Consider the following 21,477-nt stretch of genomic DNA (forward strand, 5'->3'; position numbering starts at 1 on the left):
GTATAGCTCTGCCGTCAGACATTGTAGCGCATACTCTGAAACTTACACAGATGTAAATATGACGTTCTTGCAGACCGTGGACGATAAGCCCGGCCTCTGCGCCCAAGGCAGAGTACGGGCGGCCCACATCCCCAAGGTATTCGGGAAGGGTAGAACCGCGCTTGACACCTACAACTCTCCCAACATCATATATGCAATGAAGCAGAAGGTGTGCCTCTTAAACAACAGAACCCACCGCAATTGCACCTTGAAGACATGGCTCCAACAATCAGTCTTGTTCGCAGCCCTGCGTTGAAGATAGTCTCAGGTGTTCATAAGAGCAGGCCTTGCACCGCAACACTTTGCTTTCCGGATGAACTTTTGTTGTGCCGCCTGTGAGCGCAAGTCTCAAGGCACTGCTTGCAAGCATAATGGTTCCGGACTGCATCCCCAGAGTGCATAGTGCTGACAGCAGCAATTGTTCGCAATGTTGGTAGCATTTTCCTGAGGGTCTCACTGGTCCCTCATATATGGCCCGGCACCGATCTCACATCTGCCTACGTTCCAATACAGGCGCAGCACGATGGTTTTTATTTGCGGGGCCAGGAAGTTTTTGTGGGCTCCTAAAATGCATATCTTTGTACCTTTTCCAGCAAAGTTTAGAAGGACCTCTGGCAAATAATTTAGAGGGTGGTGGAAAATAAAATTTATCACTACTGTACCTTAGCAGTTTGTTTGCAGGAGGCACCTTTCCACTTGGCAGAATGGCGTGGTATAATGCTATGATGAGCTCCTGGCAGGTGTCTGGTAGAAGAATGCTGACACAGCTATTGTATCCACTTCCCCGCTTAATAAATGAGACTCTGCGGTGCCATTTTCTTTTCAGTATGCACAGCGTTAGTAGCTGAAAGTCTAGAACATTCCTGGGTACCGAATGGTTCTAAGGAAGAGCGTTTCTTTTTGTCCTTGTGCAGAAAATCACTTCCAGCAGGCGGCCGTTTGACACCCTCGTGCCACTGGCTGTTGAGTTGGGAATGGACCCTGTCATGGGCGGGCGCACAGGGGATCACGGAGAAAATGTCTTCGATGCAAAAATTCTGCGGGATGATATTGAGGCGCGCCCCTTGTCCCATTTCCCTTTCCAGGCGATTCTGAGGTGTTGAGCGTATCTGCACTCCTGGTCACCTTGTCGGGTGCTCCCTCTTCTCAAGCGCCTGAAGGCTGCTTGGAGTGTCTGACCCGGTAATGATATTCAGCTGCCTCTGTTCTGCTGCTCTGAATTCTTGGCATGCAGCCGGGCTGTTGTTCTGCACTCAATACCACTCAGTGCTATCAGTCCAGGCTCAACCTGCTGCCACGGGTGATTGGCTCTTGCTTGGATCTGGCAAGTCCAACAAGGGCTAGCATTGTTGCAGCTTGCCTCATTGCAGGAAACGAGTGTAATGATAATATTATTAGCACTCAATAATAATCATCATCATCATACTACTGAATGTAGCACTATTAATAATGATAATTTGCGGCATCGGAACGCATTCATGGCTACCCAATAACTGTATTGGCGAAAGTCAGTTGTTTGTACTGCAAATCTGCTGGGGATGAAGATTAGTTGATGTGTAGGATCTTCATGACAACATCTTGAAGCATGCCGAGGACTCCTACGTGGGCAAGACAATCCTTATGTGCTGGGAGCACAAGGCCATCCCCAAAATTGTGCATGAAATAGGCCTGACCGATGAAGAGCTAACCTGGGGGCTTGACCCCTTCTCAGGAGTGAGTATCTTACAGCGCAAATGCTTTGATATGTGCATGTGGCAAATTAAAGGCACCAAGTTTCAACTCAACGATGCAAAAACTTGTAGTGACTTTAACGATTCGAGTGCAATCTGTTATTTTTAATGCAGATCTTTGCAGCAATTATGGTCGATGCGCTGCAATTAACTGATCATTCATAGGCCTGTAAGTCAAAAATAATCTGCACTTCAGAATACATCTTGCTGTATTGAGATATTCCGTGTCATTGCTCAAAATTGTGGCTGCTGCATGAATGCACAGGTGGATGAAAGAGCCAACTTTACAGCCATCTGGGTGTTCACGCCTGCGCTGGCGAATGACCCTGAGCAGTACTTCAAGGTCTACAAGATGTTTGACATGGTGCCGAATCACTGCAATGCTGAGGGGAAGTGCCCGCCTGATGATGATTGTATTGTGGCGAATGCTCTCTACGTACCTGAGCCTCCCAATGGGCCATACAAAACCCGCGTACTGTAGCTTCTTTCTGCGTAGATAATCGAAGATCCTGTTTTGTGTGGGTAGTCATTGTTGGACACAATCAAAATAACTGTTTTGGAATGAGCATATGGTGTTGTTTCACTCAAGCCAGATAGCAGGCCTAGCTAGCTATAGGCTATATGGCATAAATGGACTTCTGATGTTCTGCGACTGGCATGTCTGGAAATAGGATGTGCATTTTGGGGGGTTTTGCGAAGATTGGAATTATGGCAATGTGTGAGGTCAGCAGCGGTGGAAATGATCTGGCATCGATATCTGGCTCATCACTTTTTTTTTTATTTTGATTATAATCATGGCACATTTTTTCTGCCAAGAAGCAAGGTGCGTCCTGCAGACAAGCTGCAGTAAAATGCTGCTACAACTTGTTGATTGGATCCCTCGTTGGATTTGCCAGGTTCATGCTTAGTATACAAGGGGCCATCTTGCAGGAACAAGCCTGTTCACATGTTCACATGTTTCATGAGCTGCACAGAAGCCAATAAAAAATTGCACGTGCAGGGATAGCATGCAATTTACAGATCACGCGTATACTATCACCGCAGCAAGAGGTGAAGCCAAATGCAGGAACAACATGGTGCCTCTTTCATCCGGAGCTTCAAAGATCAGAAAAGACTTAACGGTGCTGGGTCCTGTCCTGCAGCTAATCTGATTGCTACCACTCATAGAACAGATACAACACTGCTAAGACTACTCTGTACGCAAAGTTCTCCATGCTTTGCTGTGGCTGATGAAAAGGAGACAGCTTTGTCTTTGGGAAGTACCTAATTCTGCACCCAGACTGCTGAAGCTGAGCAGTTTTTTTTCAGTTCTCACGTTCACATGGGCAGACCGCAATTTCTAGACAGTGAGCAAAGATCATGCCAGCAGCCAGTATTGGCGCAGCAAACAAGTGATGCGTGGACTAATATGACTGACTGGCTGGCTGACTGACTAAGGGGTGACAAACAAGGTCATTCACACAGAGCTTCACACAGCCATAGGCACGGATTGCTAAAACAGATCCTGCCCCATCGGTTGTGGACATGCTCTAAGACAAAACCTGTACAGACCATGTCACAGAAACCATGAGACAGAACTTCACAAGCACGTCTGCCAGAACAGGCGCGCATGGCTCGCCAGATCTGGCCGGTCCTGGTCCGCCCGATCAGGCATTTAGTTGAGAGTTCAAACTCATATCGCAACAGCGTGGGCCGTTTTTTGGGCACGGGCAGGCAGATACATCGCTGCTAGACGCATTTCTGCCCCTCTTGGGACCAGCGGTGGTATCTGGAGCCCTTGGTTTGTGGGCACTTGCTGCTGCAGCGCTTTGCAGGAATGTAAAGAGCTGCAGAAAAGGCTGCTGTGTCCAGCGCCCATATAGCATACACAGACCATGTTCATTCGCATGCCCGGTCCTGTTCATTTAAAGCTTGCAGGGCTGATGCCTCAAGTATCCTCATCCTATTTTATCGTCCACCATTCCAGCTCCAAAGCTTTCGAGGACTCCTTGCCAAATTCTGCAGCTGCAATGCAGATTTGTTTTGCAGGCTGCCTTTATGAAAGCTATTTGCGCATCTCAGCGCTGTGCAGTTCCAAGCACTCAGTGGGGACCAGTGCTTGTCCTACATCCACTGCGCGCTTGCAGATTACCCAGGTGCAGCCACAAAGGCCGGAATTTGAGCCTTTTGATAAATTCCTGACAGGTGGTGTCATTTGCCTGAACTACTTTACTCGCCCTTATGGCTCCCTTCAGCTGAGGCAAATACCCGCTGCGATTTGTCCCATCTTTTGGAGACGGCTTGATATCAGGATCACTGCATTGCAACAGCGCATTGGAAGCAGTTTTGAGCAGAATTTTCTTACTTTCGCACGAATTCATGCGTTCCGGTCGAATCGGACGGCCTTGATGGTGCCGCGGGACTCGCGGCGTTCCCCGCTGCTGGCCCGAGCCAGTTTCGATGGGGTCCCCCCCTTGGCCGGTACCAGAACAGGCAGCAGGTCACCCGCCTTCTCGGCCGCGCCAATTTTGGCCGCCGCCTCCACATCAGTGCCAGCTGGCGGCCCGGCCGGCCTGGCCGCCATTTTGGCGTGGGAGTAAAGGCAGAAGCCGATTACTGCCACCGTGCAGCCGGCGATCATGCGAGGAGTCATCTGACTGCCCTCCCCTGCTCAGTGCAGTTTATGCATTGCTTCAGTATTTACCATATGTATAACTGGCGCCAGTGCTAGCATGCTGTGGTCCGATCACAAAGCAGATTGGATCCTGGGCTCTGTTCACTCACAGACCACAGACCTGTACACGAAGCATTGTCTTGCATACCATGGATGTGCATTTGTTTATCAAAAATCTGATAGTTGCTTGAACACAGTGCTGGTGCACCAAAATATGAATTCACTGCTTGCTTACTTGGTACAGGATACATGCTTGCAGAACAGCTTCAAATCTAGTCCGCAGACGCCCAAACCCCAATCTTTCACTTGCTTCAATCTGACGGGTGTCTCCTGTGCAAGCCAGGGCATGACTAATAAAATGCTCAGATGACTCACCCAGCAGCAGGGCGGACAGCAGCAGCAGCCCCACGATCTTGATTTCTCCCAGGACGGTGGTAGTGACCGCCGAGGTGCGCTGGATCATCAGGTAGTGCACAACGTTGTATGCGAGCGCGTTCACACATCCCACGCCCAGCAGCAGCTGGAACATGCCGTCCCTGTGCGCATCCGCGTACTCCGACAGCCGCGCTGCCTGCGCATGACAATAAATTATTAATCATGATGATATATGAGTAATCATAACAAAAAATGGAGTAACCATGTGCGGGCGTTTGCTGCAGCCTGTCGGGGCAAAAAAGGACCTTGAAAGATGCCCTCCCTGCGTGCGGTAATAGTTTCCAAAATTGAGTGAAAGTTTATCCGTTCTGGCGGCCGCAGAGATGAAGAGTGATTATGTCATGTAAATTATCTGCGCTGCCAAAGGAGAAAAGAATGGCCAGTTGAGACGGGAGCTATTGAGGTGCTTGCATTGCTGCCTCAAGGCAGTGAGCTTCTCAAACTCCTCCTTGTGAACACCTGGCAGCAGCTGCATTATCAGGACAGTAGCTTGCGCACTCTTCAGGCATGTAGAGCTGCTGACACTGGCGCAGCTGCTGGCATTGGCGACTGCTCTCATCTGCAGAGTCACTGTGCTCTGCAAGCCCCTCAGCTGAGGATTCTGGGGGGTGCCTTCAGCAACGATGACTCATGCATGACTAATGCCAATGAATAGCAGTGACTGCATCGGCGTTGCACCAGCTGTGAATCGGCTGGCTCGTGATGGCTGTGGATTCGCACTGGCGGTCTCTACTGGACTGCATGCCTTTCTGTAGTATTGACCATCTCACGCGTCTGAAAATGACACATACACATACACATCAAACGGTGTCACATGACCCTTCCAAGATCGCACATCGCTGCAAGGCCAGAGGCTGACCTCCTTGGTGAGATAGAAGGGAAGCAGGCACGCGCAGGAGACGGGCGCAGTGTAGAAAGTCAGCCGAAGCACGTCCAGCCGTTCGGACAGCACCTTGCCTGACGTGGTCATCATCAGCGCATTGCTCACCATGCCTGCACAGAGGAAGTAAGTGTCAGTGCCGCAGAATGACCTTCAAAGGGGCACATGCAAAGTCCTTGCATGCAACCTAGACACCGGCAATAATGAATTGGAGCAAGGCACTGGATGTATCAGCCTGCGCCCTGGAGGCAGGAAATGCAGTGCGGATGATGAACTCCTTTATAGCAAATCCTTGCGCGTCTGCACAGTGGTCTGTCTCACAGGAAGGAAGTCAGATCCAAGCACTGCACGCATCGCCCTGCTGTGCTCGACCAAATCACTCTCTGGGATGCTGACCTTACACACCCTTCCTGCCAGGGGGCAAGGTCCGTCTGCAGGCATGCTGGGGTCTGGGGTTATGAAGGCCCTGCTTGATTGATCTCGGCACAAGAAAGGCAAGAACTTGTCACCATGTAACTTACTTGATGGAAGGAGTTAAGCTTACCTGCAATGCAGACGAGGATGCCCCTCAGGCTGCCTGCGGCCCCTTCCCACACAGCCACCATAACTCCACTCACGAGCACCATCAGTGCAACGCCCTCGGTCCGCGTTGGCACCTTCTTCTCAACCGCCACAGCCAGCAGTGCTGTCACCACTGGGATCGCTGACCTGCGCATTCGTCTCCGAGACATCTTCATATGCTCACAGTTGCCGAAGGTGATTTTCCCCTTACATGTTTCTGGTGCCCTTTCCAGGCTGTTGACAAACTTGTTCTCCACATGAAATGATAGATGGGAACATCGATGGGAGTGTGACAGCCAGCAATAAGGTGCAAAAGGCACAGTCGAAATACAGTCTGAGCATCAACAAGAAGAGCTGCAGCCTTAAGGAGAAGAGGACGGTATTATAGAAGGGCAAAGATTTCCACCTGATGACCTGGTTGAGGGACAGGGTGATGTCCACAAGGGACAGGTTGTTCAGGGCTATGTTCAGAGCCATGAAGGCTCCGATGCATATGATGCCCTTCCATTGTTTCTCCAGCGTGGCCTTGTGCAGGCTCCTGAAGGGCTGCATCATCATGAAGGGAGCCAGCACGACGAGGCTGAAGAGCATGTGCGACACCGTCATGAAGAGAGGGAAGGAGAAGCCTGCATGTGCACAGGAGGACGAGATACTTTAGTGGTACGCCATTTGATGATGTTGAACAGTGCTTCATAGGCCCTAAACTTTTGCAATATATATTACCAATCTATAGTGGATTTAGCAGTCGTATCACACTGTGGGAAGTGGGTCAGCCTACAAGCAAGGTGCTGAATGCAGCAGTGGTCTGGCACCACAGAAGGCAGCAGTTGCCCAGTGCTTGAGAAGACATGGCATATCAACAAATAATCTCTCTTAGTTGGTTGACAGCGCACCATAGATTCCCAGGCTCCACTTGTTCAGCAGGTTCAAGGTGGAGTTGAGGGTCAAATATGCTGCCAGAAGCGCCACATTCGTTACCACGGCAGCCATGCGCGGCTCACTGCCCTCCAATATAGTCATCGTTCTGCTGGAGGATGCGCTCTAGCCTCCTCGATGCTCCCTCTATGACCTTGCGCCCGCTGATATGGAGCCCATAGCTCCGCTGCCGCTCCAGCCTCCACCGGACCCTCGTTCCCTATGACCAGGACCTGGGATGCCGTGAAAGACAAGTTCTTGGCGATCCGGTGTGGCAAAGCTTGCTGAAGCAAGGTTTGTATCGGAGCGTGTTGCCGCGAGTTGCCTGCAAGGTGCACTCGTTTGAACAGTTCAAACGAGTCTCCTCATGAGGGCGTTCCCTTTCGCAGTTCCGAGATGCCAAATCGGGAACCGCCGGATATTGATCGGCGGCCCACTTTCCGAGACACCAGAGTGCAGCTCAGACGCCACAGAGTGCAGGATCTCAGTAAATAAATCGTTGGGTAGCGTTGCTGCAATCGCTAGGATCGCCCACTATTGTTGTGCACTCAGCAATACAGCAATTTGTCTACTGTATGGTTAGGATAGAAATAATTTTGCCATTATCTGCTGATCGGCCATATAATATTAGTTCTAATAGGAGCTAAGATCATCTTTGGGCGTGGCTGAGGCCTTTGTTCCTGTAAAGGCCACGGCAAAATGGCCAGGGCAGAAGATGTAAAAGTGAAGCCTCGCTCGAAACGGGCAAAGCGGATTATGGAAAAGCGCGAACCGAAGCTGGTGAGAATGCACATGAAAAAATTTAGTTTGCCTTGCAAAGATGTGCAGTGCCTGCAGTTGATCCTGACGTTTCTAGACTTGACTTTGTTATCCAAGTCACGCCACACCAGGACACGATAAGTACTTTGCCACAATCCTCAAACAGTCTTTGTTCTGCGCAGGTGGAAGAGGTCAAGACAGTGCTCTTGTTGCACGGCAATAAAACGAGCCAAGTCACAAAGGTACAGCCGCCTTCATTCTCGCCTTGCACACCATATTCTAGGCATGAAATATGTTCCTGAGACCTGCCTTGCGCACCATATACTGGTCATGAGACATGCTGACACCTGCCAATCGCTGTTGTTTCACCATGAAGCTTGCTAGCGGTTGCTGATTAGCTTCTGTTTTTGCTCTCCCCAGGACGTCCTGACAGACATCCACAGACTGAAATTCGTGAGTATCCGCCCCGTCCTCCCATGCATTTCCTCTCTATGTCCTTCCCAGTGCCATCCGATCATCGTTCGCTCGTCTCCTGCAGAACCCACAGGATCTTTTGTCAATTCCTGTGGGATCTTTGTCATTCCACTCAAATATTCCTTTGGTGTGCGTCAGCAGACCGCTCTCCCTCTCCCTGTGTCTCTCCCCACAGTACTCCTGAGAGATGCATTTGCAGCCGGCTGGGGGAATTGGCCAGGAAGAACTCGGTGTGTTCTTGTCCTCACTCAAGGTTGTCATGCTGGTGTCTCTGCAGAGGGAAGCACTGAAGCTGAGCCGGAAAAACGACGACATGAAGCCGTTTGAGCCAGGCGGTGAGACCCACTTGGAGCATTTGGCGCGCAAAGCCGACTGTGGCATGTTTGTGCTGGACTCGCACACCAAGAAGCGCCCGCACAATCTCATCCTCGGCAGGTGGGTGGCTGCTCTTGAATTGTTTGCGGCCGCTGGTGACCTTGAAATTTTTTACTGGTGAGCACACGGAAATTGTGTGGGGTGAGCATGCGGTGTGGGAGCCGGTGTCCCGCTCACGAGGGGCTCTGCACCACACATTGCTTAATTGCAAGTTTTAGTGTAGTGAGAACACAGCTTGTGTGTCATTTTGAAGTTCCTGTGGGTCAGCTTGAGGCAGAAGGGTCCTTCTACTTGTGAACAGCTGCCGTTTGTGTCCAGATGGAAGGATTCCCTCCTTCTTTAAGATGCTGACTAGATCCGCCTGTGTGTGCACGTTCGCTGGCTCACCATGTGGTTGCAAGGGAGTGATCATTCAGGTTACATAAAGTCCAAAGGGATGCTTAAGTGGTCGCATGGGGGAGATGGAACGAGCTTCTTGGTCTTTGGATTGCACAGGTTGGTTCTTCTGATTATCGCATAGGGGACATGGGATGAGATCCTTTGGTCTTTGCGCTGCGCAGGTTCTTCGACCACAGGGTGTACGATCTGTTGGAGCTCGGTGTGGACAAGTACAGAGCCATCCGGGAATTTGCAGCAGCCGCCGCCTCTGTGCAAGCAGGCAACAAGGTGTGCCTCCCATCAGCAAATCCCTATTTTGCCGTTCGCTGAACATTGACTTTCCTGTATGCATTCTTTCTCGGCTTTATTTTTTCGGTGTGACATCACATGTCATCCCCTTTTTACTATAGCCCAATTGATTTGAAGAGCATTTGGTACCCAGTCAAAGAAAAGCAATTAGAACATTTTATGATGTGCATGTACTGAGAAAAGTGTTTCTGTCTAGACCCCTGAATTTGTGTGCTGCTATGCTCCATTTGATGCTGATAATTAAGATACGTGTCATGCATGATGATAAACGAGGTGTCCTGTGTGTGCGCAGCCGTGCTTTGCGTTTGTGGGGGAGCAGTTTGAGAGCGACCCAGACTTCCGACTGGCCAAGAGCATGCTGCTGGACCTGTTCAGGGGGCGCCTCGTGGAGAGCATCAACCTCAAGGTGAGGCCCCTCATTCCTCCATCACTGCCCCCTTGTGCCCTGTGGGACCTTGAGTGTTCTGCAGAGTACAGGAGGTTTTTACAGCACACATTCGCATCCTGTCAACTTCTATCACCGGTAGCATGTCTGCAACCTGTGTACCTTTCTAAAGAGTCTCAAGATTCGGAGCCCGTCCTGAGGGTGCCTGCTATTCATGCCATGTGGTATATTGCCCCAGAAATAGGTCACTTTGGGAGACCTCAGGTTCCAGCGTTCTGCGCAGATTTCACCAGGCGGAAGCTTGGGATTTGCTCCCGTGCTGCAGGGATTTTGCTGAGGGATTTTGATTTTGGTGGTGTGGTTGACAGGGCGTGGACCATGTGATATTTGTGGCTGCGATGGACAGGAAGCTGCTGCTGCGGCCCTACGCCATCCGCTTCAAGAAGTCTGGCACCAAGGTGCGCCCCGAGGCAGTGTTTCTTCTCAAGATTTTGGCTGGAAGCGGGAGTGATGTTGCTGGCGCTGATCCCCACGGTCAGAGTTGGCAGGACATCCGAAACTTTCTAAGTTTGGGTTCGAATTCAATTTGAATTCGCATGCGCAGATCCCCCGGGTGGAGCTTGCGGAGATGGGCCCTGAGATGGACCTGTCCATCAGGCGCACGCGGCCGGCAGCTGCCGACCTGGAAAAGGAAGCCATGAAGCGTGCTCTGATCCACAAGAAAAAGGTGCGCGCCTGGATCTTATCATTTTTGCTTTCCAGAGATTGTTGGTACAGGTAGTATTTACTGAGGACTTTTTGAAGGGATGTCAGTGGAGGGGATTTGGTCAGGTGAAGAACTTTTACCTCAGGTGCACAGTGCGTAGTGCATCAAAAGAGACATTTGGTGAAAGTAGTTAGGTGAAGGACAGGACATAATCAGGCGAAGACCCAGGTCAACAGTGCATCAAAGATGACGTTTTTAATAAAAGTACTCTTAGGTGAAGGACATGCATATTTAGCGCACAGAATGTTGGTGACATCGGGAGGAAGAAAGATAGGCAGGTAAAAAACAGTAATGCCAGGTGTTTGAAGTTGAGCTGAATGGGTCTGAAAGATGCAGTGCTGCAAGAATGCCCTGTGATGGTTCTATCACCTTGGAGATCAGCAGTCCCTCGTAAAGAAGGGTGGCGAAAATTGCCTAATAGGCACTTGCTGAGGGCGTCTTGTGGCTTCTTTTTCCTGCACACTATAAAGTAATGCAATCTAGCATTCCTGTTCAGATCTAGAGCAGGCGGTGACAATTTGTCACTCCAGAGTTTGGGATTTGGGGAGTGCAATGATGAACAGCCAAATGTTTATTCTGACACCTCTTGTTTGAGGGCCACGGCTCGTTGAACGCACTCGTGCTTTTCTTAACTGAGCACTCCCTAGCCTCAACTTCGCTCGTTGCCACCCTACATAGTGCTAGAAAGGCTATCCTGCTGTTCCTTAGCATGCACTTGCTTGCTCGAGGCGTCTGAGCTTTCAATTGTCCTGGGCAGATCTCAAATTCAACCTCTGTCTGGTGAAATTGATAACTTTGAACCTTACTTTCCATATGAATCTTTTATATGTGCGTCCTGACATAGATGTGTCGCATCAAAAAAGAAAGGCAGTGTGCTGGCATGCCATGGCGCGCTGCTGACTAATTTGTATTTAAATATAAATTTCGGTGTGCTGTGTGGCCTTTGACAGGAGAAGAATGTGTCGAGGGATAATCTGGAAGGCAAGGTGGGCCGCATGTATGTGCCGCGGCAGGAAGTTGAAACCATGCCTCTGCGCAAGATGAAGGTGAGCTGCCTTGTATGCATATATATATATATATATATCGCGCGCTTCCAATGCTGGCAATTATTGGCTGAAAAGAGATGTTTTCTTCTTTGACACTGCATGGCCGGCAGCCTGCGCTTTCTTCAAGGAGAGCGGGACTATTTTTATGTTTCATAGGTGCTTTATATTAGCTGAGTAGCATGCTGTTTGCCTTGCGGCTGGAGAGCAGTGCTTTGCTGTGAGGGCTTGGAAAGGCCAGATAACATGGTGTTGTGTCACCCCCGTTCAAGTGCAGGTTTGTTTCCGGCATGTGTTGACATGATCGTGGCTTGGAATGTGCAGGGGTTGAAAAGGGATCGGCGGGAGACAGCTGTTGCTGCCAAGGCGGAGAAAAAGCAGCGAAGCGAGGGTGCTCCAACTCCTGTATCTGTCTGATCTGTCCTTTTGCATCTTATCTGTGCAATGTTGTGTCTGTCTGCGGCTGAAAGTGAAAGTTACTCTTGAATTAGTGAGCCTGTCCTGAGGATGTGCCTTGTATTGAAGTGACTGGTCGGAGTGAAGGCTACTGATGAGGTCATCGACCCTCAAAACGCATGAGTTCATGAATGTCAAATCCTTGTCCTGTGAGGAAGCTTTAAAGGCCCGGGGCTTAGGTCGAAACAAAAGCAACACTTCAATATGGAATTGGCTGCGACTGCACATTCATGGTCTGTAATATATCCTCTTTGCTTTTACATGAGCTTCCAGCAAGCAAGCTTGCCGTGCCACCATCTGATCATGAAAAAGTACTGTTGCTCTGGTACAAAGACATGCAAACACCGCAAGTAAAAAAAGGCCCTCTGCAACCTCTTGATGAGCTGCTCATCATGCACAAGCAACTCTGGGCAGCAAACGCTGAAAATGCGCGCCACTGGATAATAATCTTCACAAGCCCAAGATGAAGTACAAGATCCTGCATCCATTTGTGTGAATTCAAATTGGGGGAAAAAACACATCATATAAGACGAAAAAAGCTCAACACACGGAAATCCTCGCCATTAATATTCAGATCGGCTGCTACTAATGGCCCTGTTCTGTCTTCTCAAGCATCGTCCCACCCGAAACCAGGTCAAGGAAAAATCTGCTCATCACTTTTGTACACAAAGGTCCTATTTGTGATTATACAATAGTGGCCTCCAAAACTAGGCAGCCTCCTTGGAACTCAAAACTTTCCAAAACTTCATTTCGGATCGTGCCACACACTGCTCAACTGCTCTTGACAAGCGCTCCCTCTGCTGGATCATGCAGGACTATCCTGAATTCTACTTTGCAGAACTCTGCTCGGCGCCTTTGTCAACATCACTCAACCGTCCAATCTTCAAAACTGGCACTCTTGACAGGGTTTGTGCCCCAGTAGCCTTGCCAATGACTGCAAGGAATCAGATCTCTGCGCGCCAGGTGCCTGCTTGTGGCAGCAAAACTTGTGGCAGCACCATTGCTTCCAAAACCTCAGCGCGCCCAATTTGCCACTCGCGCAAAATTTTCCGTCAAAATACAAGTGCTGTTTCGGGTAACTCTTGTCACATCTGATCTTCTGACTGGCGCTGTCAGTGCTTCATGCAGCAGCTCTAGCGTCCATCCCAGGGCCATGGAGAAAGATTCTCCTCCACAAACTCATCGTCATCTTCCACTTCTTCCTCCTTGACTGCAATCAGACGGGAATGCCTTGTGAGATCCAACACAGCACACAGCAGGAGAACAGCAATCGTGCATCGGCACTTCGAAAAACCAAGGTGCTTATGAAATCAGTCGTTGTCATCACCCCTTGCGCTACAGAGCCTGCTTGGCAGGGCCTGAGGTGAGCATCTTTGCTTCTGGACAATCGGACGCTACCTTGCTCCCAGGCAGTTTCCAGGACCTCGACAGCGCCGAAGTATTTCTCGACACGTCTGCCGTCGCATCCAAAGGTGGCGTAGCAGGCCTCCTTCGACGAGGCGTCATTCAAGGCGCTGCACGTTTCCAAGGCATCCCTGCCCAGCCACAACCCTTAAATCTGTCAAACTTGTGCAGAGGCATGTGTTGGCTGTATTCTACTGGTGATATGCAATGCTAACATACTGTTCCCCTTTCAGCATATCTGAGTGCCTGACTATTCTGAGTTCGCAACTATGGACACATGGGCGTTATGGCCCTTTCCGTGAAGGTTTGACAAGAGCAAGCACTAAGTCTCATTGAGAAACATTATATATTGCTAAATTAAAAGCATATATCTCCGGAAATGACTTCAGGGATTGCCCACAGAAACCTGGTGCATTTTTGGAAACATCCGTTCAGGGATGTTGAGCACCTGGCGTCAAGCAGGGTGGCTTCGCCACGCTGGGGTACCATCTGAAACACTCCACGGGCCTCATGAAGGCTCGGGTCTGCGTTGTGCCTGTGGCTCTGACAACGGACTCGTAGGGACGGGTTTGTTGGTCTGGGGGACGCCTTGTGCGACACTCCTGCTGCGCCAGACGGGCGCACAAACACGTTGCTCTGCATGGCACCCCGTAAAAGATCCGTTGCAGTTCTCGAATATCAGAAGGTGGACTGACGAGAATTGGGCGCGAGGAGACAGAATACAGAATACAGAATATCGGAGAATATCGGAGCCCGCTGACTAGACCGCGATACTGCAGATCTCGACTCGGCTGCCCGACTGCCCTCTTTCGGGCAGGAAGACTCCACACTCATCGAGCATATTTCAACACAGTAGTTACACTTCAACGATCATGATATAACTGCTGCGGACATGCAAAATCAATGCCTGTCTCAAACAATGGCTACAACCAAACCAGCGGGGTATGTTTTCGTACCCACAGATGGCCAAGGAGATCTGATCTGAACTTAAGAGTCTGAGAAGCAAAAAGAGTCACAACACCAAAAACAGTAGCTGAAGAGCCCTAGCAGCTAGTGAACATTGACAATCAATTTTGTCCTTTATTTATTGTATTGTCTGCATTTAAGTGTTCTGCATGCGTTCGGGGTACAGCTTTGCTGAGTCCCTCTGTCTGGACAGTCACGTCTGTACTCCCATTTCTGCCTCCGAATATGGATCTGCAGCTGTCTGGTCTAGGACAGCTCTCCTATCTAGAGCATTGTCCTTGCTACTCTGCTGCTGCACTTCTTCCTGCTTTTTATGCACATCAGCACCCGCTCCTCCATTTTCCAGCTTGCCTAGAGGCTCCATGCACAACTCCCTCCTCAGAGCCTCCTCCACAAAGAGGTCCAAGCCTGCAGGGGAGAAATCACTGTGAGACCCTTCCCACAAGGCAATTGCAGAAGGATCGGATACCTCCAGTCAAGAGCATGACAAGGCTTCTCCAGCATTGCAAGCAGAGTCATAGGCCTGGAACTGACCCAAAACCTCGGTGGTATGACGAGGACATCTCTCCAGGGAAAGAGGTGGTCTTGACAGATTCTTTGAATAGAGTGGTCATTGTGCAAATAGTTACGGTAGATCAAAATCACCTTTGCGCTCCCGTGCAACCTCCAGAGCATTCTTGGCAATGACTGCGCAGTAGGAATGCATGGGCAGCACGTGGAAAGGCTCCTCTATCTGTATCCCTGCAAAATGCAAACACACATATTCAGCAACCAAACAAGGCAGTGAGGTTGCATGCATGACGGCATGCCTTCAAATGCACAGACACCTCCAGATTGACCACAGTAGGCAGAGCTGCTCTACAACATTGTAAATTGCTGGGTACGCAACCGGTGCTCACGAGCCCACAGGACACTTGGCATGAGCAATGCATGTCATGCCACGTCATGTCTACTTTGCCTGCACCTGGTTGTTTCTTATGGTGATTAGCAATGCGCACAGAGATTGCTGGTAGTGACACAAGGCACAGCAGAGACGTAAAGATGACCTCATGACGATGATTTAGGATCGAGGTTCAGGTGCCAGGATCACTGTAGCGAGTCCCAGCCCACACTCCAGATTTTCATGGAAGATGTTTTTGGGTGAGAAATGAGAATCGCTACATCAAAGCTAGACACCTGATCCTGGTGTCCAAACCATTGACATGGAGTCTACTTTATCACCCTGCTGTGCCTTGTAAAATTAGTTTTTGCAAACGTGCTTGGCTAAAAGAGCCGTTATTTGGCAAGAAGAGGGCTACCTATGTTTTCCACTCCCATCAGCAGAAAGGCGAGCACAGCCTCAGCCACAGGGGAGGCCCAGCCACAGATTTCCCACAGAGCAAAGGGCAGAAATGTCAGCCACAATATCAGGAACCCTGGGCAGGCACATGTCACATAAGAGATGTCAGGTTCATCTGGATCCCGAGGTGCAGTAGTATGACATGTATTTCAGGCAGGCCGAGGAATCTGAAAAATCTTATTTGACTGCCTGAGGCAGGATGCACTAGGGTCATACTTCCTTGCCATTGCAGCAGGTGATTCCTGCATCCAAGAGCAAGGAAGGGTGATACAGAATGCCCTGAGCTAACAGCAGGCCTGCAAAAAAAGGTCCTGTGTAAGGAAGAAATCTTTGCCACTCTCAAGCCTGCCACTGCAATAGCTACACTGGTGGTTCTAGGAGCTCAAAGATGCGGACCTCCACACATGGGCACCTTCTGGTCATTACTTGCCCCTCAATATCCTCTCTATGTGCAAATTCCATTGCCAGCAGGACCCAACAAGCTCGGACCAGACTTTGTAAAAAGCATGCCTCGCACAGAGAGGCTGTTAGGGGCTCCCTGGAGGTGTTTTACAGGATTTTTACTATCTCAGGACTGCAACAGCTGTGGTGGCTCTACAATTTCAATTGCGGACGTCTTCATGCATGCAAGCCCCAGAGGCCTTTCCAACTGACGGCCCATCTTCCCGTTCACACAACAGCCCCGTATGCTCGACCAAAAGAACTGCAACAAGGCATGTTTTGCACAGAGAGGCTGTCAGGGATTCACGCGAGATGTGTCTAATTCCCTTCTCCCTCATGACTGCATGTGGAACAGCTGGATAGGTGGACATTTTAACGCAAAAAAGGATGCTGTGCACGAAGAGGCTGTCAGGGGCTCACTGGAGGTGTGGCGGGTGTAGCAGAATGGGATGCAGGTCCTCTGAATGCGTTCACACGCGCCAGCATCATTTATGTACGTCGCTATTTGATCGTCCATAGCCGCGCGCAGCTGGGAATCCTTCACCGCCGATGCCACAATGCTGGACAGTACCTGCACTTTAAGCTTGATTCAGATTCATTGTCCTGCCATTTACAAGGCCTTATGCTTGGCATATGCTTTGTTTCTGTTACGGTTAGTCTCAGGTTTACGCTGCACATGTGCATGCACCCGGGAGACAACCTCGGGGACAAATCGACGCCATGATCTGCGGAGTCGCTGGAGTGTTTTAGAGGGGGGAACGTTCATGAAATACAACCCACCTGACCGGCGCAGATAGGCCGGTGCTCCCAGGATGCCAACAGTTTGAGCTCCTCTGGATGCAGGAGTCCCTGCAAGTCATTGGCAAAGATTCCTCAGTCATGCATGCAAGCCCTGCAGCATCTTAGAGTATGACTCTGCCATACCCCTGCTTCGTTGGGTGAAACTACACTGCCGTTCAGACAGTAGGTGCTTCGCATCCAGCAGCTCAAGAACAACAGAGGAGTCACCGCCAACTGCTGCAGCTATGTATACACCTGTCCACAGCCCTGTGGACCTTGACAGATGCTGGACAAAACCATTCCAAGGATATATGGACTCCCAAGGCTAAGATCCTTGAAACAGCCAATCGGCAGAAACGGCGCTTCTATGGCAAAACGACAAGAGTACCCCATTTGCACCTTTGAGATTGGATCTGTGCAGACAAGCTCTGCACTGCACTTGAGGAAACTTCTCCCGCACCCATCAAGCACTGTATTAGTGGTGTGAAGATATTGCCCTACCTCGGCCTCTGGGCCAAGTTTGGCGGTACACAGGTGGGCCTGAAGGATGTACCCAGCCGCAGCACACCAGCGCACCAGCATCTGAAACGCCGCCACATCTTCCTCGCCAAACCAGGCGTCTGCCTGCGAGTGAGTCATCATAACACATATAACGGAGGGTGGGGATCTGATGCAGCACTGATGATTGTGATGGACCTGTTTTTGCCATGAGGCAACGTGCGCATGCAGACAAGCTGCAGATAAAGGCTGCCAGAAGATCCATTGCGGGGCTTGCCAGATCCAAGCAAGGCCCAATGATATGTGGGCACACTGCCCCGTGCCAACCGGGGCAGGACCAGTGATTTGTACAAAACATATGCAGTGCAGCACACACACGCCCTGACACTGGCATCGCCAATTACTAGTCCAGTAGTAAGCAAGCTCTGTTACACAGCTCAGCACACTGCATGGCAGAAATGCACTTGTTTCACTGTGTCCCATCCGGGTTTGGCAATAATGGCACACCTGCCGCACAAGGTTGCGGGTAACATTGAACACCTGGCCCCAGACAGTCCTAGCCTCCCACCACCTGCACAGCGGTGTCTTTGGATATTAAAACGCATGGTCGAGTCTGATTATAGAAGCCCTCACAGCCCACACCCTGGACCCTTCCTCAGAGCCACACGTGCACCTGCTGCCAAGCAGCCTGTCTGCGGCCCAACATGTAAGCACAGCATGCTCACCTGCCTTCCAGATTGTAATACTTCAAAGGTCAGGCATGTGATGGCCCATGTCCGGCATGTTGAGTCATCCAGGCGTTGCATGCTGACGACCAGTGCCAGGAGCTGTGGCCCACCTGGCATAGCTGGAGTTGGTGCGGAACACCATCAGCAGCGCTAGCGCAAATGACGTGATTGCGAAGGGCTGGTACAGCACAGACGCCACATTCTTTGGAGGCCAGTCAGGGGCTCCCCTCGGCTGCGCAGCAACAGAGCACTTCCAATATACTGATGAATGCTGGAAGACAACCGTTGAACTTGCTGCATAAACAGGCGAGGTATCATAAATGGGATGAATAGCCTCAGATTTGCCGCTTGCACTTGATATTCCCATTTGCATGCTTTGGGAGTCAGTGTCAGCATTGCTGTATTGCGGGAAGGGTCTTATGCAAGGTATGGTCACAGTCTAGAGGTTTTCCCTTCAACCCGCCAGTTGCACCGGTCAAGTGTAGTGCTCTCCAAGGAGTGGCACCAAGCTAGCGGATGTTAAATGGAGCAATTGACGGCTTGCAGATGTTAGCCCTCGTCCGGAATTCTCACGAACATGCTGCCAGAGTATGATCTGCATCTGAGAGTGCGATGAGATGCCCTGAGCACTCATGCCAGTCAAAATGGCAAGAGCGTGGAGAGGGTGGCTCGGCTTCGGTGTAAGAGATGCATGGCGTCTGCAGAGAGGATGTAGGCGCACCACGAGCACAGTGTGGTAAAGTCCGATGAGCACGGCGATCAGCGCGAAGTAGACAACCCAGAGCCAGAACCCCGACAACACTGTGACCCTGCGAGCATTCCAGGCAGTGGTAAGGTCAGTGGTGAATGGGAGGGAACAGGGTCGCAGTGTGCTTTGCGGATATCCTTTTTTGATGCAAATTACCAGCTTCTGCTAGTGAAAGTGGCAGCATGCACCGGATGGAAGGGAGGAAGTCACCATGTCAGGTCTGGGAGATGCCGTCTCCAGCTTCGCAAGTGATACCAATCGGCTGCTGTGACGACCTGTTGGTTCACAGCAGTTGATCTGGTCATCCTCACAACAGAAAGGGGAGGTCTCCACATTTCCAAGTCACTGCATGAAACTGAGACGGGCAGTTGCAATGGAAATATTGTGGAGATACTGCTTGCATCATACATGAGACACACAGTAATTGAGGAACGAAGGCGCTAGTAACTTGCAGTTGGAAGTTGGCCTCACATGGTCTTCAAATAAGGCGTGGTGATTAAGTCGGGACATACGGCAGGTATGATGGAAAAGATTCCTGTAAAGTATATATAAAGACCACTTCAATTCGCTTCAACTCCGAGCTGCTATAGAAGATTGGTCCATTGGGTTCAGAATTATACAGTTAAATTCCATCTGGAGCACGGACACATGCATAATAGCAAGTTCTCTTTTGCTCTGAAGTATTCTATATATGTCGCACTCATCGTTGTCAAATTGGACTTTACTGGGTGTCACCACGGAACTAGAGGTAGCTGGATTACGAGACCTGCCCGCCCATTGTGTCTCCTGCCCAATTTGGGCAAGGAACGCTCTTCGAACGAACTAGATGTCTACAGTATGAGAGGGAGAAACTCAAGAAGGATTTCTCCTAGAGTTATCCCCCTGACACTAATTGCATGAAATTGGATTAGACAGTCTTGGTAACCTGCCAAGCGCTTGCCACATTTTGGCAGATTGAAAATTGAGAATGCTGTCCTGGCTTGCAGAAACCACGTTCAGGTTATTCTGGATAATGGTAAATCTTCCTCTCTGCTAAATGAAACAATAAATCCATCCTGTTCATAGCAGTGCCAGACAACGAGAGTCACACGCAATTCTATATCACCTCCAGGCAACCGAACGGCACCTTCATGAACTCGAACACGAGCACGCCGTGTGCGTTGCAGATTTCGTGCAATTCTAATGGAGATGGTGAGGATAACGTCCTTGACGTCATTAAACTGTCATGGCTCTATTGCTGCTCCTTTCCAGCCAGAGCAGCCCCGATGGACAATGGCCATGCTTGCACTGGTGCAGGTTGTTGTGCAAGGGAGGTGCATGTCCTTTACAGGCCGGTGCCTGGTGCACGTGCGAGCACAGAAGCTACCCTGCATCATGCCCTTCACTCCAGCCTGCCAGCCGTGGAGGAGTTTGTCACCAGTGTCCAGTTCCTAGCACGCAAAGTGCGCAGCTCGACTTTGTGTGCATGGAATTACGGGTTCTCAAAGCCCCTTGTATTGTTAAAGAATTTTAACGAGGGTCTTTCAATGTCCCTGATATGCATGAAGAGCACACGCTATAAGTTCACTACACATTCATGACTATCAGCACGCCATGTAAGAATGCTGCAGCGCTATCGCACTGCTGCAGGGTGAAGCTGAGATTGTTGTGGCATGCTCCGCAGGTCAATGAGACATACCGCCTCTTCAAGGCGCTGAGCAAAATGAGATCGACGGGAGTGAGCAAAATCAGCCCCAGATGAGGATGTGCAGGACCCCACTTTCCACACATCTCAATATCAACATGGAACTCTTGCAGAGAGTTGCAGACTGCACCCACGTCAAGATCATTTGGCATGACTTCCTCAGTAATGGCGGCGAGGAGGACTGAGCATGATGGCATTGCGCCGTGATACATGCAAGCTGCAGGATTATATCCTGACAGGCTGCCTATGCCTGAAATAAGCATCACAGTGGGTTCCCTCAAGGATAAGTCATATTGGATCCACAGGGCATGCATCTCACAACTTATTTCTTGACCAATAGTGTTGGAGATTTTGCCACAGGGATGAGCAAGGGGTGGCATGCCTGCTTGCAGACTGCTATTAACGGCATTGCAGTGGACAGTACTGCTTGAATTCCCTGAGTCATTTCGGCGGTGCAATTAATCAGCGATGGTCAATTTCTCAGCTTCTCATCAGGATTGCGCATGCTTGCACTGTGCAATGATGCCTGCAATTCGCAGAATATTTTCTTATAGGCGTTGCAATGGATGGCTTGAATTGTGTACACACTGGCTTCTGTATACACGTGCATAGCCACTAGGCTCACGTGCCCCTAGTTTCCGACACCATCTTCGAGATCCCTGAACAGGTGGGTCTGATAGCTTTTGTTTAACTTTGTTTCCTTTGGAAACACCATCAGGCAGATATAAGAA

At 50.2% G+C, this 21,477-nt stretch overlaps 4 protein-coding genes across 4 annotated transcripts; 2 read left to right on the top strand and 2 right to left on the bottom strand.

Annotated features, from left to right (window-relative positions):
• Positions 1 to 58: 58 nt before the first annotated feature.
• Positions 59 to 2,250, top strand: COCSUDRAFT_61842 (hypothetical protein; the record flags this gene model as incomplete). The annotated part of the gene is made up of 4 exons (XM_005648904.1): positions 59 to 208; positions 954 to 1,058; positions 1,600 to 1,752; positions 2,035 to 2,250. 4 exons carry the CDS (start codon positions 59 to 61, stop codon positions 2,248 to 2,250), a joined length of 624 nt encoding a protein of 207 aa, XP_005648961.1.
• Positions 2,251 to 3,711: 1,461 nt separating this feature from the next.
• COCSUDRAFT_35913 (TPT-domain-containing protein) lies at positions 3,712 to 7,318 on the bottom strand (the record flags this gene model as incomplete). The annotated part of the gene is made up of 7 exons (XM_005648905.1): positions 3,712 to 3,773; positions 4,254 to 4,415; positions 4,798 to 4,993; positions 5,717 to 5,850; positions 6,282 to 6,445; positions 6,705 to 6,924; positions 7,192 to 7,318. 7 exons carry the CDS (start codon positions 7,316 to 7,318, stop codon positions 3,712 to 3,714), a joined length of 1,065 nt encoding a protein of 354 aa, XP_005648962.1.
• A 594-nt stretch (positions 7,319 to 7,912) lies between these two features.
• On the top strand, positions 7,913 to 12,119 carry COCSUDRAFT_14102 (Brix-domain-containing protein; the record flags this gene model as incomplete). The annotated part of the gene is made up of 10 exons (XM_005648906.1): positions 7,913 to 7,993; positions 8,155 to 8,214; positions 8,393 to 8,425; positions 8,724 to 8,881; positions 9,382 to 9,487; positions 9,801 to 9,914; positions 10,262 to 10,351; positions 10,498 to 10,620; positions 11,610 to 11,705; positions 12,027 to 12,119. 10 exons carry the CDS (start codon positions 7,913 to 7,915, stop codon positions 12,117 to 12,119), a joined length of 954 nt encoding a protein of 317 aa, XP_005648963.1.
• A 1,172-nt stretch (positions 12,120 to 13,291) lies between these two features.
• Positions 13,292 to 19,618, bottom strand: COCSUDRAFT_65347 (UPF0187-domain-containing protein; the record flags this gene model as incomplete). The annotated part of the gene is made up of 14 exons (XM_005648907.1): positions 19,534 to 19,618; positions 19,273 to 19,337; positions 19,036 to 19,123; positions 18,425 to 18,546; positions 18,094 to 18,157; positions 17,590 to 17,712; positions 17,089 to 17,157; positions 16,729 to 16,879; positions 15,827 to 15,943; positions 15,174 to 15,269; positions 14,848 to 14,936; positions 14,011 to 14,198; positions 13,557 to 13,693; positions 13,292 to 13,368 (listed from the first exon to the last, which is right to left on the bottom strand). Exons 1-14 carry the CDS (start codon positions 19,570 to 19,572, stop codon positions 13,292 to 13,294), a joined length of 1,425 nt encoding a protein of 474 aa, XP_005648964.1. The 5' UTR covers positions 19,573 to 19,618.
• Positions 19,619 to 21,477: the final 1,859 nt, after the last annotated feature.

The sequence above is a fragment of the Coccomyxa subellipsoidea genome (assembly GCF_000258705.1).
Source record: "Coccomyxa subellipsoidea C-169, whole genome shotgun sequence".
Classification (NCBI taxonomy): domain Eukaryota; kingdom Viridiplantae; phylum Chlorophyta; class Trebouxiophyceae; family Coccomyxaceae; genus Coccomyxa; species Coccomyxa subellipsoidea.